The 15,333-nt window shown below is 38.4% G+C and overlaps 1 protein-coding gene across 3 annotated transcripts in view; it reads left to right on the top strand.

The window, feature by feature from the left end:
- The window catches only part of CROT (carnitine O-octanoyltransferase), a 61,270-nt gene that overhangs the window by 15,801 nt on the left and 30,136 nt on the right, over window positions 1-15,333 (top strand). For all 3 annotated transcript variants that reach the window (XM_061413739.1, XM_061413740.1, XM_061413741.1), the window contains exons 7-8: window positions 669-777; window positions 14,450-14,543. In XM_061413739.1, coding sequence (XP_061269723.1) covers window positions 669-777; window positions 14,450-14,543 — 203 coding nt within the window. The remainder of the gene's footprint in view (window positions 1-668; window positions 778-14,449; window positions 14,544-15,333) is intronic.

Below are 15,333 nucleotides of genomic sequence, written 5' to 3'. Positions count from 1 at the left end.
GATACAAGAATGTTCTGTACAGCAAAGGGAATATACCCAATATTTCATAAAAAGGAAAACAAACAAACAAAAAAAACAAATAGTTCCTGGGTAATGTGTGCCAAATGAGTCATACAATCAATTGTCAGTGGCTTACCAGGTGTTATCAGAGCCTTAGTAACACTACAATTGGGCAAAATTCTTTCTTCTTGCCACTCAAGCATAAAGTACCCTTATTCTACTGAAAAATATAGTTTACTGAGAAATCCTAGCTAGATATTACTGCAGTTTAATAATCTGATGATAAATCAACAGTAAACGAATCCCCCAAAGAAACTTAAATAACTCTCCTCTTGGACTTCTCTGCAACCCTTTCCCCCTCCCAGCCTATCCATAAATAAAACTAGAAAGCCGTGTAGTAGTATGGAATTTATATGATTCTTAAAGTATACAGAATTTGAAACATGAAAATCTAAATGTTTTACATAGGTTTCAAGAACATGTATTTATGACATATTAACTGAAATTTTATCACCTTATTAAAGTGTTTTTATTCATGTGACATATTTGATGAATATATGATAAATAAAATATTGGAGGAATGATTGTCTTCTGTTGAATATAAATATGCAGCTTTACTCTTGCTTTCAGAGATTTGAGTCTTGTGTTTTCTTTTTTTTTCCCCCCAGAGAGTGAAGGACATTCCCCAAGTCACCTTGCAGTGTTGTGTCGAGGCCGAGTTTTTGTCTTTGATGTAATGCATGAAGGATATCTGATGACTGCACCAGAGATTCAGAGGTTTTCAAACTACTTTCTTGGGTCTCATTAGGTTTTAAACTTTTACTTGAGTTAAAAAAAAAAAAAATGTTCAACATTACCTTTTAAAAAGTGACAGTAAGGTGAGAAATAAGAATTTTATGTATGCTAATTTTTAAAAGCCTGTTTTTATTTTATTTTAAATTTAAATTAGCTTTTCATTTTACTCATTGTATATGAATAAACTCTCCTTGGAGAAAAGATAAACATTACAAACATTACTCATCGCATTCGCTGCCCCAAAATTAATCACTATTGCTAGCATGGTGTATTCTGTCCTTTCAAACCTATTGCAATGAATTTACATGCACATACAGATTTTTTTAAAAAGAACATATATATGTATATTTTACATATAGTATGTACTAAAAGTGAAAGTTTCTCAGTCATATCCAACTCTTTGTGACCCCATGGACTGTAGCCTGCCAGGCTCCTCTGTCCAAGGAATTCTCCAGGCCAGAGTACTGAGTTGGTAGCTGTGCCCTTCTCCAGGTGATCTTCCCAACCCAGGGATCGAACCCAGGTCTCCCACATTGCAGGCAGATTCTTTACCGTCCAAGCTACCAGGGAAGCCCACAATATGTATTTTATATATATACAGTATGTACATATACTACTGTATCAGGAAATGGCAGCCCACTCCAGCATTCTTGCCTGGGAAATCCCATGGGCAGAGCAGCCTGGTGGGCTGCAGTCTGTGGGGGTCACAGAGAGTTGAACATGACTGAGCAACTAAACAGCAAGCAGAGTATTATTTTGGATGTTTATATTTTTAAAGTTAGCATTATGGAAAATTCCCAAAGGTAGAGGGAATTATATAATGAAGCTCCTCCATGTAGTCACCCCTAGATTGAACAGCTATTATAGTAACTCCTAGCTTCAACTATTATAAATTCATTGTCTTATTCAGCTATACCTCCTTGTGCCCCTCCCGAAACTCCCCCACAGATTATTTTTAAAAAATCTCAAACGTAATATCCTTTCACTATAAATAGTAAGCTTCTCTAAGATATAAGGACTCTTAAAAACATAAACATAAAAAAATTACCATACCTAATGACTTGCTTCTCCTAAAATATTAACAAGAATTCTTTAATATATTAATATACAGTCAGTTGTTCACATTTTCTGGTTTGTCTTCTAAAATTGTATGTATGTGTATATATTTTAAATTATTTTTATTGAGCATTACAAACCTGTACACAAGCACACACAGAAGTCCACAGTTAAATACTCATGCATCTAGCACCCAGGTCAAGATACAGAACATTTCCGTTACACCCCTTATACCAGAAATCCCCCTTCTCAAGTGTAATCACTTAGCTTCCTTGCAATTTTTATTAATACAAAAAGTGCTGCTGTAAAAATTCTTGTATAAGTCTTTGATGTATACATGCATGCATTTCTGTCTCATTACACTCAGGAGAGGACTTGGGGAGTCATAGTTTATGTGTATGTTCAGCTTCAGTGGTCATGCCAGTTTTCCAAAGTATTTGTACTGATAAACACTTCCCACTAGTGTAGGAGTGTTGTAGGAGTTCGTTATACATTCTCGATATGAGGCTTTCATGGATTTCATAGTGTCTCTTTGATCATCAGAAATTCTTCATTCGAATGTAGTCCAGTATATCAATATTTTACCATATGGATTATACATTTTGTGTACTGTTGAAATTTTTTTCTAATTTTTTTAAATTGGAGTATTAATTGCTTTACAGTGTTGTTAGTTTTTGCTGTACAGTTGCATGAATCTGTGTTTGTACATACATCCCTTCCCTCTTGAACTTCGCTCCCTACTCCCACCCTTCTAGATCATCATAGAGCACAAAGCTGAGCTCTCAGTGCTACGCAGCAGCTTCCCACTAGCTGTTTTACACATGGTGTATCTATGTCACTGTTACTCTCTCAGTTCCTCGCACCTTCTCCTTACCCCCTCTATGTGAATAAGTCCGTTCTCTATGTCTTTGTCTCTGTTCTTGCCCTGAAGATAGGTTCAAGAGTACCATTTTTCTAGATTCCATATATATACATTAATAAACAGTGTGTGTTTTTCTTGCTTCACTCTGTATGACAGATCCTAGATTCATCCACATGACTACAAAGGACCCAATTTCATTCCTTTTTATAACTGAGTAATATTCTATTGTGTGTGTGTGTGTGTGTGTATATATACACACACACACCACATCTTCCTAACATCTGTTGATGGACATTTAAATTCTTTCCATGTTTTGGCTGTTGTAAATAGGGCTGCAATGAACACTGGGTACATGTGTCTTTTTAAATTATGGTTTTCTCAGGGTATATGCCCAGTAGTGGGATTGCTGGGTCATATGGTAGTTTTATTCTTAGTTTCTTAAGGAACCTCCGTACTGTTTCCCATAGTGGTTGTATCAGTTTGCATTTTTACCAGCAGTGCAAGAGGGTTCCCTTTTCTCCACACCCTCTTCAGCATCTATTGTTTGTAGATTTTTTGATGGTGGCCATTCTCATTGGTGAGGTGATACCTCATTGTAGTTTGGATTTGCATTTCTTAGGGATGTTGAGCATGCTTTCTCCGTCTAGTCAAGGCTATGGTTTTTCCAGTGGTCACGTATGGATATGAGAGTTGGACTGTGAAGAAAGCTGAGCGCTGAAGAATTGATGCTTTTGAACTGTGGTGTTGGAGAAGACTCTTGAGAGTCCCTTGGACTGCAAGGAGATCCAACCAGTCCATCTTAAAGGAGATCAGTCCTGGGTGTTCATTGGAAGAACTGATGCTGAAGCTGAAACTCCAATACTTTGGCCACCTCTTGCGAAGAGTTGACTCATTGGAAGAGACCCTGATGCTGGGAGGAGGAGAAGGGGACGACAGAGGATGAGATGGCTGGATGGCATCACTGACTCGATGGACATGAGTTTGGGTGAACTCCGGGAGTTGGTGATGGACAGGGAGGCCTGGCGTGCTGCAATTCATGGGGTCGCAAAGAGTTGGACACGACTGAGCGACTGAACTGAACTGAGCATGCTTTCATGTATTTGTTGGCCATCTTTATGTCTTCTTTGGAGGAATGTCTGTTCAGGTCTTCTGCCTATTTTTTGATTGTTTTTTTGTTTTTTTTAATATTGAGCTGCATGAGCTGATTATTTTTAGGGGTTTATTTTTAGGGGTTAATCCCTTGTTAGTTGCTTTATTTGCAAATATTTGCTCCCATTCTGAGGGCTGTCTTTTCATCTTATTTATGATTTCCTTTGCTGTGCAAAATCTTTTAAGTTTAATTAGGTTCCATTTGCTTATTTTTGTTTTTATTTTCATTGCTCTAGGATGTGGGTCATAAAGGATATTAATGCAATTTATGTCATCTAGAGTTCTACCTAGATTTTCCTCTATGAGTTTTGTAGTGTCTGGACTTCCATAAAAATTTTTTTTACTAACACATTGTTAGATATTTTCTTACATTGTGCTCTAAACTTTCATTCTTTTATCTTTCACATTTACGTTAAAAGTCTGCCTAGAATTGATTTTCGCAGAAGGCAATGGCACCCCACTCCAGTACTTTTGCCTAGAAAATCCCATGGACCGAGGAGCCTGGTGGGCTGCAGTCCACGGGGTCACTAGAGTCGGACACAACTAAGCGACTTCACTTTCACTTTTCACTTTCATGCATTGGAGAAGGAGATGGCAACCCACTCCAGTGTTCTTGCCTGGAGAATCCCAGGGACCGGGAAGCCTGGTGGGCTGCCGTCTATGGGGTCACACAGAGTCGGACACGACTGAAGTGACTTAGCAGTAGCAGCAGAATTGATTTTTGCATGTGTCATGAGGAAAGGGGTAGTTTTGTGTATTTAAAAATAGGTTTTTTTTAAATAGTCAATTTATGTTTGGCTGTGCTGGGTCTTTGTCACTGTGCTCAGGCTTTCTCTAGTTGCGGCAAGTAGAGACTCCTCTTCATTTCGGTGTGTGGGCTTCTCATTGTAGTGATCTCTCTTGCTGCGGAACACAAGCTCTAGGGTGTGCAGGCCTCCATAGTTGCGATGCATGGGCTTAGATGCTCCACAGCGTGTGGAGTCTTCCCAAACCAGGGATCGAACCCGTGTTCCTTTCATTTCGAGGCAGATTCTTAACCACTGGACCACCGGGGAAGTCCAGAAAATAATTTTATTTTAGGTATTTTTCTGCAGTTCATTTCTTTTAGTGAATAATAAGACAGTGAATAATAAGACAATAATATATTCATACTGGAGTAGACATTATCAACCTTACTTTTTTAAACTGTCATATAGAATTCCACCAAATGGTCATACTATATAGTTTGACCATTCTCCTTTAGTACCCATTGACGTAGTTTGCGTTTGTTACTATAAAAAACAGTCAACATTTTCCAGCATGCCTCTTTGTGTATTTGTGAGAAAATATCTATGTATTGACATTAGAAATGTACTTTCTGGATCATAGGATACATACCTTTAAATTTTTAAACAAAGTCAGATTGTCATTCATAGCAGCATTATGTTTCCTGCTAGTGTTTTAGGAGGATACCTACTTCTCTACGTGGTTGATGACATGGTATAATTAAACTTAAAATATGGTGAACTGATCCATGAAAAATGGTTTTCATTGTTGCCTGAATTGACATATCCCTCATAACTAGTGAAATTGAATATATTTCTATATGTTTATAGGTCACTCATATTTTCAGTGAGTTGCTTTTGCCTATTTTTCTACTTGCTATTTTTAAATTCTTATTGATTTGTAGCAATTATATGTCTGGGCACTCATCCTTTAGTAGTTATATGGGTTGCAAACATTTCATTCCAGTTAGCAAACTTTTTTTGTACTTCAGCAGGCATTGTTAATTTTGATATAGACAAAAAAGATCCATTTTTTAGTTTTTTTTGCTTTTGTTTCTTGGATAATCTTTCTGTCTGTTCAGCTGTATTTTAAAATTTGTTCCAAATTTGACATAAAAGAATTAGATCAGGCTTATTACTTGGATTACTGAAAGCCACTCTCTCAGAAACTGCATACATGTGATTTGTGGTCTGAATTCAGCCTGTAGCCTGTTTTGCTTGGATAACAGAGAATTTGAATTGCTATTTAAAAATCAGGAGAATTCACATAAACATGGATTTCTGTTTTTATTCATATAAAAACTTGGATTTCTGTTCTCCATTAAAATAAAAGCCTTGTTTGTTCAGATTGTTAACTCTGATTCAGCCTCACAGGTGGTTTTCTTGCTTCCCTACATTCTCTACAGTCATCAGTCCTGTGACTTTAAAAATTCATATTTGATCGTATCTTACCTTAAAATTCTTGAGTAGTTCCTTGAGGTCTAGCTAACAGTCTCATTTTTTTAAACTGTGGTCGCGATTTGACCTTCGCCTGTCCCTTCAGCCTTGTCCTGCTCTTCCTCCCTCTGCATCCTGTTCTACCCAGTTTCTCTGCTTGCAGTTCTGATGTGTTAGGTTATCTGTAGTCTTTGCATGTGCTCATGCTTTCTATTGGACTGCCGTCCCCTGCCTTGTCCACCTTTTAAGTAAGAATTGCTTCTCGAGCTTTGTTTCTGTTCACATGTCACCACAGGCTTACTACTTCCTATTTTATGTCTTATTTCATAATTTCCCATTCCCTTTCCTCTCTTCATGGCCCAGGGACTTAGCCTCTTATTTATCTCTATTATACTGATTATTAAATTGTATTGAAGTCATTTATTTCTATATTTTCACCTTCAGATGGAGCTCAAAGAGATTACTTACCAGATTTTTTTTTTTAATTCCCTCTGCTTAATACAAAGCAGAAAGGTGTGGGTGTGGATGTGTGAGTGAACTGAGTGATTAGGCCAGCTCTGTGCATTAGGACGGAGAAGGCAATGGCACCCCGCTCCAGTACTCTTGCCTGAAAATCCCATGGATGGAGGAGCCTGGTAGGCTGCAGTCCATGGGGTCGCTAAGAGTCAGACACGACTGAGCAACTTCACTTTCACTTTTCACTTTCATGCATTGGAGAAGGAAATGGCAACCCACTCCAGTGTTCTTGCCTGGAGAATCCCAGGGACGGGGGAGCCTGGTGGGCTGCCGTCTATGGGGTCACACAGAGTCGGACACGACTGAAGCGACTTAGCAACAGCAATAGCGATGCATTAGGAAATTTTATTTAGAAACATAAGATACGTATTAGTAGTATAAGATAGATCGGTCAGATTCTGAATCTTATGAGTTGGTGCCTCAAAAGAGATGTGTTAAAATTTGCAGTAATCCAGGAAAGAAGTTAGAGGTTGGGACTGTAGAATATGGAACACTGTTCAAAACCACTAGTAAGATTCTACTGTATGATACAGGGAACTATATTCAATATCTTATAATGAACTATAATGGAGAAGAATCTGAAGAAGAATATATAAAACTGAGTCACTTTGTTGTATATCAGAAAGTAACACAATGTTGTAAATCAACTATACTTCAATTTAAATTTTTCTTAAAAAGATAAATGCATAAAAAGTTTTGGAGATAAAATTAATTTGAATTGGTAACTGGATTTAGAAAGAAAGGAAGCTATTACTGAGTAAGTAGATAGTATTATAACAGAAGAGGAAGTAACCTTTCAATTTTCAGTTTTTTCTTGTTTTTAATACTGGGCTTTGAGGCAATTCACATACTACACAGTTCACCCATTTAAAGTATATATTTCAGCATTTCTTAGAATGTTCAGGATTGTGCTGTCATCTTCACAATCAACTTTAGAATATTTTTGTCACCCCTCAAAGTAACCCTGAACTCATAAGCAGTAATTCCCCATTTGCTCCCCAACTCTTACCCATCCATTAGCAGACATTTCTCATATTTCCCCAACACTCCCATCCCACCAGCCTGAGGTAGCCTTTCTGTCTGTTTCACTTGACCTTTTGTCTCTACGGTTTTCCTTCTCTGGACATTTCACATAAATGGACTCTTAAATGGCCTTTTCTGTCTAGGTTCTTTCACTTAGTATACCTTACATTTTCAACATTCATAGATGTTGTGGCGGTCCTCCGTGTCAGTGGTCCTCAATCTTTTTGGCACCAGAGTCTGGGTTTCCTGGAAGACTGTTTTTCTATGGATGTGCACTGGTTTCATGATGATTCAAGAACATTACGTTTATTGTGCATTTTATTTCTATTACTATCACATTATAATATATAATGAAATAATTATGCGGTTGTCACTTGTCACTCACTGATAGGGTTTTGATACAAGTCCATAAGCAATTGGTTTATCAGGATCTCTATGCAGTCGGACCTCTTCACTAGTGACAATCTGTATCTGCAGCTGCTCCCCAGAGCTAGCTAGCCTCACCACCTCAGCTCTACCTGAGATCCTCAGGCATCATAAGGAACTCACAGTCTAGATCCCTCACATGCGCAGTTGACAGCTCCTATGAGAATCGAATGCCCCTGCTGATGTGACGGGAGGCAGAACTCAGGTGGTAAATGGGAGCAATGGGAAGTGACTGTAAATACAGGTGGAACTTTGCTCACTCACCCACTGCTCACCTCCTGCTGTGTAGCCTGGTTCCTAACAGGGATTGGAGACTCCTGGTAGCATTTATTAGTACTTCCCTTTTTTTTTTTTTTTTACTGAATAATAATGCACTCTATGGCTAGACCACATTTTATTTAATTATTTATCAGTTGATAGACATTTGGGTTGTTTTGACTTTTTGACTGTGAATAATGCTGCTGTGGACATCTGTGTATAGGTTTTTGTGTGGACACTTGTCACGGGTGTATTCCTTGGAGTGGAATTGCTGGATCATACTTCTATGTTTAACCATTTGAGGAACTGCCAAACTTTTCCAGTATGAGTGCACTATTTACATTCACATCAATGGTACTTGAGGGTTCCAATTTATTTTCATTCTCACCAGCACTTGTTAGCCTTTTTGATTGTAGCCATCCTAGAGAGTATGAAGTAGGATCTCATTGTGGTTTACAGTTGTGTCTCCATGATGACGAGATTGAACATACTTTCATGTACCTATGACTGTAAACTCTGGGAGGTAGTGAAGGACAGGGGAGCCTGGTGTCCTGCAGTCCATGGGGTCACAAAGGGTTGGATATGACTTAGCAACTGAACAACAACTTGGAGAAATGTCTGTTCAAATTCTTTACCAATTCTTAATTGGGTTATTTGTCTTTTTTATTATTGAGTTGTAAAACTTCTTTCTATATCCTAGATGTAAGTCCCTTATCATATACATAAATTACATATATTTTCCTCCCATTCTAGTGTTTACTTCACTTTTTTCATGGTTGCTTGTGAAGGGCCAACATTTTAGTTTTGATGGAGTTCAGTTTATCTACTCCTTAGTTATTTGTACTTTTACTGTCATATCTTAGAAACCATTCCCTAATTCATAGTCATGAAGAGATACCTATGTTTTCTTCTAAGATCAGTTTTGTCTTAATTTGTAGGAAGAGGTCAGGGAGATAATTTTTAAATGTATATTTAATTTGGAATGTTGGCAGAAATTGAGGTGGATATATCCAACAAGCATTTGGAAATTTGGTACTAGAAATTTAGAGAGAAAATAGGGTTAAAGTTAGAGATTTGGTTGCCTCTTAGGTAAAGGTGATAATTGAAGCTATTCAAGTAGTGGGTGAAATTACCAAAGAAGAAACTTGTAGAAGAGGTTGGGGGAGGCCAGTGAGGGGAAATTTGGGAAGACATACATGTGATGGTGGATAGAGGAAATGGCACCCCACTCCAGTACTCTTGCCTGGAAAATCCCATGGATGGAGGAGCCTGGTGGGCTGCAGTCCATGGGGTCGCTAGGAGTCCGACACAACTGAGCGACTTCACTTTCACTTTTCACTTTCATGCATTGGAGAAGGAAATGGCAACCCACTCCAGTGTTCTTGCCTGGAGTATCCCAGGGACGGGGAGCCTGGTGGGCTGCCGTCTCTGGGGTCGCACAGAGTCGGACATGACTGAAGCGACTTAGCAGCAGCAGCAGAGAACAACAGTCAGTGAAAAGACCATTAGTCAGTGAGTTAGAAAGACCACAATGTAACAGTGCTACAAAAGCCAACACAGAATTTCAAGATTGACTCCTGGGTGGTAAAGGACTTTATAAAGAGAAACATGAGACTGAGATAAAGCTGCTAGATCTTATGGGATGCCATTGCTAATATTCAGAAACACATTTTCAAGATAATCACTGGAGGACAAAACCCAATTACAGTAAATTAAAGAATGAGTGGAAAGTAATGAAGGCAGATTTTGAGGAAATATCAAGGATGAAATATTTTAAAATATGTATGATTCTAAAATATTGTTAATACAAATTTTTGTGCTTTTAAATATCAAAAATTGCATGTGTACTGAAAAGTCCATAGATAGTCAAATTGAAAGAGAAGAGGGGTAATTACAGTTATCAAATCTATACCTCTTTTTACAATATGAATAGAGAAGTTATTTTTAAACCACCTTTGAAGTATGATTGACATATAAAGCTGTGCATATTTTTTCTGTACAACTGGATGAGTTTGGAGATAAGTATACATTGATTAAACTGTTACCAAAATGGATACCATAAACATATTCATCACCCCCAAAGGTGTCCTTCCCTCTTTGTTTGTAAAAAAAATTATAATGGTAAGAACACTTACCTTAGGATCTACCCTCTTAGCAAATTTTTAAGAGTGTCATACAGTGTTATTAACTACAGCACTATGCTGTACAATAGGTCTCTAGGACTGACTTATGTTGTATAACTGAAACTTTGTATCACTTGGCAGTGCTGTGCTAGGTCACTCAGTCACGTCCGACTCTTTGTGACCCCACAGACTGTAGCCCGCCAGGCTCCTCTGTTCCTGGGGATTCTCCAGGCAAGAATACTGGAGTGCCATGTAATACATGTTTGCCATGCCCTCCTCTCAGGGATCTTCCTAATCCAGGGATTGAACCCAGGTCTCCTGCATGGCGGACAAATTCTTTACTGACTGAGCCACCAGGGAAGCCCAAGAATACTGGAGTGAGTAGCCTATCCCTTCTCCAGGAGATCTTCCCTACCCAGGAATCGAAGCAGGGTCTCCTGCATTGCAAGTGGATTCTAATGCCTCCTCATTTTCTCCTTAGCCCAGCCCATGGCACCCGCTATTCTTTTCTGCTTTTAAGAGTTTTATCTATTTTAGATTCCCCATATAAGTGATAGTATGTAGTGTTTCTTCTGTGTTTAGATTATTTCATTTAGGATAGTGTCCATCAAGTTCATTCACACTGTTGCAAACAGTGGAATTTTTTCTTAAAGCTGAATAAAATTCCATTTGTATGTTTATACCACATCTTGTTTATTCATTCATCTATCATTAAATATTTAAGTTGCTTTTGCCTCTTGGCTATTGTGAATAATACTGCAAGGAACATGGGAATGCAGATGTCTCTTTGAGACCCTGGTTTCAGTTCCTTTGGATATGTACACAGAACTGGGATTACTGGATCACATGCTGCTGCTGCTAAGTCGCTTCAGTCGTGTCCGACTCTGTGTGACCCCATAGACGGCAGCCCACCAGGCTCCCCCATCTCTGGGATTCTCCAGGCAAGAACACTGGAGTGGGTTGCCATTTCCTTCTCCAGTGCATGAAAATGAAAAGTGAAAGTGAAGTTGCTCAGTCGTGTCCAACTCTTAGCGACCCCATGGACTGCAGCCCACCAGGCTCCTCCGTCCATGGGATTTTCCAGGCAAGAGTACTGGAGTCGGGCGCCATTGCCTTCTCCAGCTGGATCATATAGTATCTCTGTTTTTGATTTCATGAGGAACCTCCATAGTTTTCTATAGTGGCTGCACCAATTGACAGTTCCACCAGCAGTGCAGAAGGGTTCTCTTTCCTCCCCATCATCATCAGTGCTTGTTACTGCTTGTCTTTTTGATAGTAGTCATTCTGACAGGTGTGAGAGAATATCTCGTTGTGCTTTTGATTTACATTTCCCTGATAATTAGTTATGTTGAGTACTTTTTCATGTATTTCTTGGCCATTTTTATATCTTCTTTGGAGAAATGTCGTTCAGTTCCTTTGCCCATTTTTAAATCAGGTTGTTTGGGGTTTTTTTGCAATTATATTGTGAGGGTTCCATATCTGCTTACCAGATATATGGTTTGCAGATATTTTCTCATATTCTGTAGTTTGCTCTTTCACTTCATTGTTTCCTTTACAGTGCTAAAGCTTTTGGTCTGATGTAATCTCATTTGTCTATTTTTACTTTTGTTGCCTGTGCTTTTGGTATCATATCTAAGAAATGATTGCAAAAGGTTAATGTCTAGAAGCTTTTTTCCCATATTTTCTTCCAGGAGTTTTATTGTTTCAGGTCTAATATTTAAGCCTTAAATCTATTTTGAATTGATTTCTGTGTAAGGTATAAGATAGGGGTCCAGTTTCAATTCTTTTTATGTGGTGATTTTCCCAACACTGTTTACTTAAGGGGCTTTCTATTTCCCATATATTCTTGGTCTCCTTGGCACCTCAGTTGACTGTAAGTGGGTTTATTTGTAGGCTGTCTGTTCAGTTCCATTGACCTGTATGAGTGTCACTTGTGCCATATTGTTTTGATTACCATAGCATTGTTTGGATTGGCCAAGATGTTACAGAAAAACCCTAATGAACTTTTTGGTGAACCCAGTATATTTTTGAAAAACTCAGCAGTGGCCATAGGACTGGAAAAGGTCAGTTTTCATTCCAATCCCAAAGAAAGGCAATGCCAAAGAATGCTCAAACTACTGCACAATTGCACTCATCTTACACACTAGCAAAGTAATGCTCAAAATCCTCCAAGCCAGGCTTTAACAGTACGTGAACCGTGAACTTCCAGATGTTCAAGCTAGTTTTAGAAAAGGCAGAGGAACCAGAGATCAAATTGCCAACATCCGTTGGATCATTGAGAAAGCAAGAGAGTTCCAGAAAAACATATATTTCTTCTTTATTGACTATGCCAAAGTCTTTGACTGTGTGGATCACAATAAACTGTGGAAAATTCTGAAAGAGATAGGAATACCAGACCACCTGACCTGCCTCCTGAGAAATCTGTATGCAGGTCAAGAAGCAACAGTTAGAACTGGACATGAAACACAGACTGGTTCCAAATAGAGAAAGGAATACATCAAGGCTGTATATTGTCACCGTGCTTATTTAACTTATATGCAGAGTACATCATTAGAAATGCTGAGCTGGATGAAGCATAAGCTGGAATCAAGATTGCTGGGAGAAATATCAATAACCTCAGATATGCAGATGACACCATTCTTATGACAGAAAGTGAAGAGGAACTAAAGAGCCTCTTGATGAAAGTGAGAGAGGAGAGTGAAAAAGTTGTCTTAAAACTCAACATTCAGAAAACTAAGATCATGGCATCTGGTCCCATTACTTCATGGCAAAATGATGGGGAAATAGTGACAGACTTTATGAGTGTCACTTGTGCCATATTGTTTTGATTACCATAGCATTGTTTGGATTGGCCAAGATGTTACAGAAAAACCCTAATGAACTTTTTGGTGAACCCAGTATATTTTTGAAAAACTTGGGCTCCAAAATCACTGCAGGTGGTGACTGTAGCCATGAAATTAAAAGACGCTTGCTCCTTGGAAGAAAAATTATGACCAACCTAGACAGCATATTAAAAAGCAGAGACATTACTTTGCCAACAAAGGTCCATCTAGTCAAGGCTATGGTTTTTCCAGTGGTAATGTATGGATGTGAGAGTTGGGCTATAAAGAAAGCTGAGTGCCAAAGAATTAATGCTTTTGAACTGTGGTGATAGAGAAGACTCTTGAGAGTCCCTTGGACTGCAAGGAGATCCAACCAGTCCATCCTAAAGGAAATCAGTCCTGAATATTCATTAGAAGGACTGATGCTGAAGCTGAAACTCCAATACTTTGGCCACCTGATGCAAAGAACAGACTCATTTGAAAAGACCCTGATGCTGGGAAAGATTGAGGGTGGGAGTAGAAGGGGACGATAGAAGATGAGATAGTTGTATGCCATCACCCACTCAATGGACATGAGTTTGAGTAAACTCCAGGAGTTGGTGATGGACAGGGAGGAGTGGAGAGCTACAGTCCATGGGGTCGCAAAAAGTTGGACACAACTGAGCAACTGAACTGAATAGTCTTTTTAATGATTTTAAGTAACAGTGGCACATGTGAAAATATTTAAAACTACATGGTATTTCTATTTTGGGGGTTAAACCCAAGTATTAATTGGGTATAGAATAAGTCCTCTGTTAATATATTCACGTAGTTTTTAGTTAGATAAAATGTATATGATATTTGTGAGATTATGTACCAGAATATTTTTAAACTTCTCCATTATGCAGGGCATTTACTTGGATCTTGGAAGTGCATGTACCTTTTGAAAGTATAAATTATATCAAACAAAATTTATTTGCTTAAGCTCTTGTCGAGTATACTGATGGTATTAATAGGCACATAATCACTGTGGGGAAAAAAAAGGTGTAGGAGATAACTCCATTGCTGTAGAGACCATAATCCCTTTCTTTGGATAATACAGAATACAGTATTATTCTTTGGATAATATTTAAATTAAAACACTTAAATACTAATAAACTTTGTAACCTATGAAAGGCCAAAGTAGCTAGTGCTCCTGTCTCTGCTCTTTTTGAATCTTCCTTATTTAATCTTCCAAAGGCAATTGACATACATCCAAAAGAAATGCCACAGTGAACCCGACGGACCTGGGGTAGCAGCGTTAACTACTGAGGAGCGAACTCGATGGGCTAAGGTTATAATTTACATTTTTCTTTTCTTTAGAGGTACAATTGACTTACAGTTGACTTACAACATTATATTCAGGTATACACATAAGGATTCAGTATTTGTTTCTATTGAGAAATATCACAGTGAATCTAGTTAATGTCTGTCGCCATACAGAAAATTTAAAAATATTTTTCTTGTGATGAGAACTTTAAGATCTACTCTCTAGCAACTTTGAAATATGCAGTACAATATTATTAACTATAATTTAGACTTGGGGAGAGTATATACTTTTATTTTGTTTACATTTAAACTTCAAACACTCAGCTCAAGGACATGCTGGCCCTTGGAAATAAAGACAAATGGACAGACGGCTTTAAGCTTTAAGCAGTTTTTAAATACATTGTACAGTATTGAACAAGCAGAAAATCTAGGGGTGGCATAACTTTATGTGTGGTTAGTCACTCAGTCATTGACTTTTTGTGACCCCGTGAACTGTAGCCCACCAGGCTCCTCTGTTTATGGGATTCTCCAGGCAAGAATACTTGAGTGGGTAGCCGTTTCCTTCTCCAGGGGACCTTCCAACTGAGGAATCGAACCTGGGTCTCCTGACTTGCAGGCATTTTCTTTACTCTCTGAGCACCCCGGAAAGCAGGCATAATTTTATACCTTTATACATTTAGTAGCACAAATGTAGGGACTAGGCATGCTTTTGAAGAAGAAAACCTGTTCAGGACTCATCACAGAGGTCGTTGAATTTACACTTTTCTTGATGAACCTTTTCTCTAACTTTTCAAAAACCTGTTGAGCTTTTCTGA

The sequence above is a fragment of the Bos javanicus genome, chromosome 4 (assembly GCF_032452875.1).
Source record: "Bos javanicus breed banteng chromosome 4, ARS-OSU_banteng_1.0, whole genome shotgun sequence".
NCBI lineage: Eukaryota > Metazoa > Chordata > Mammalia > Artiodactyla > Bovidae > Bos > Bos javanicus.
The sequence above is the reverse complement of the archived record's forward strand: the minus strand, read 5'-3'. Positions and strand labels throughout refer to the sequence as shown.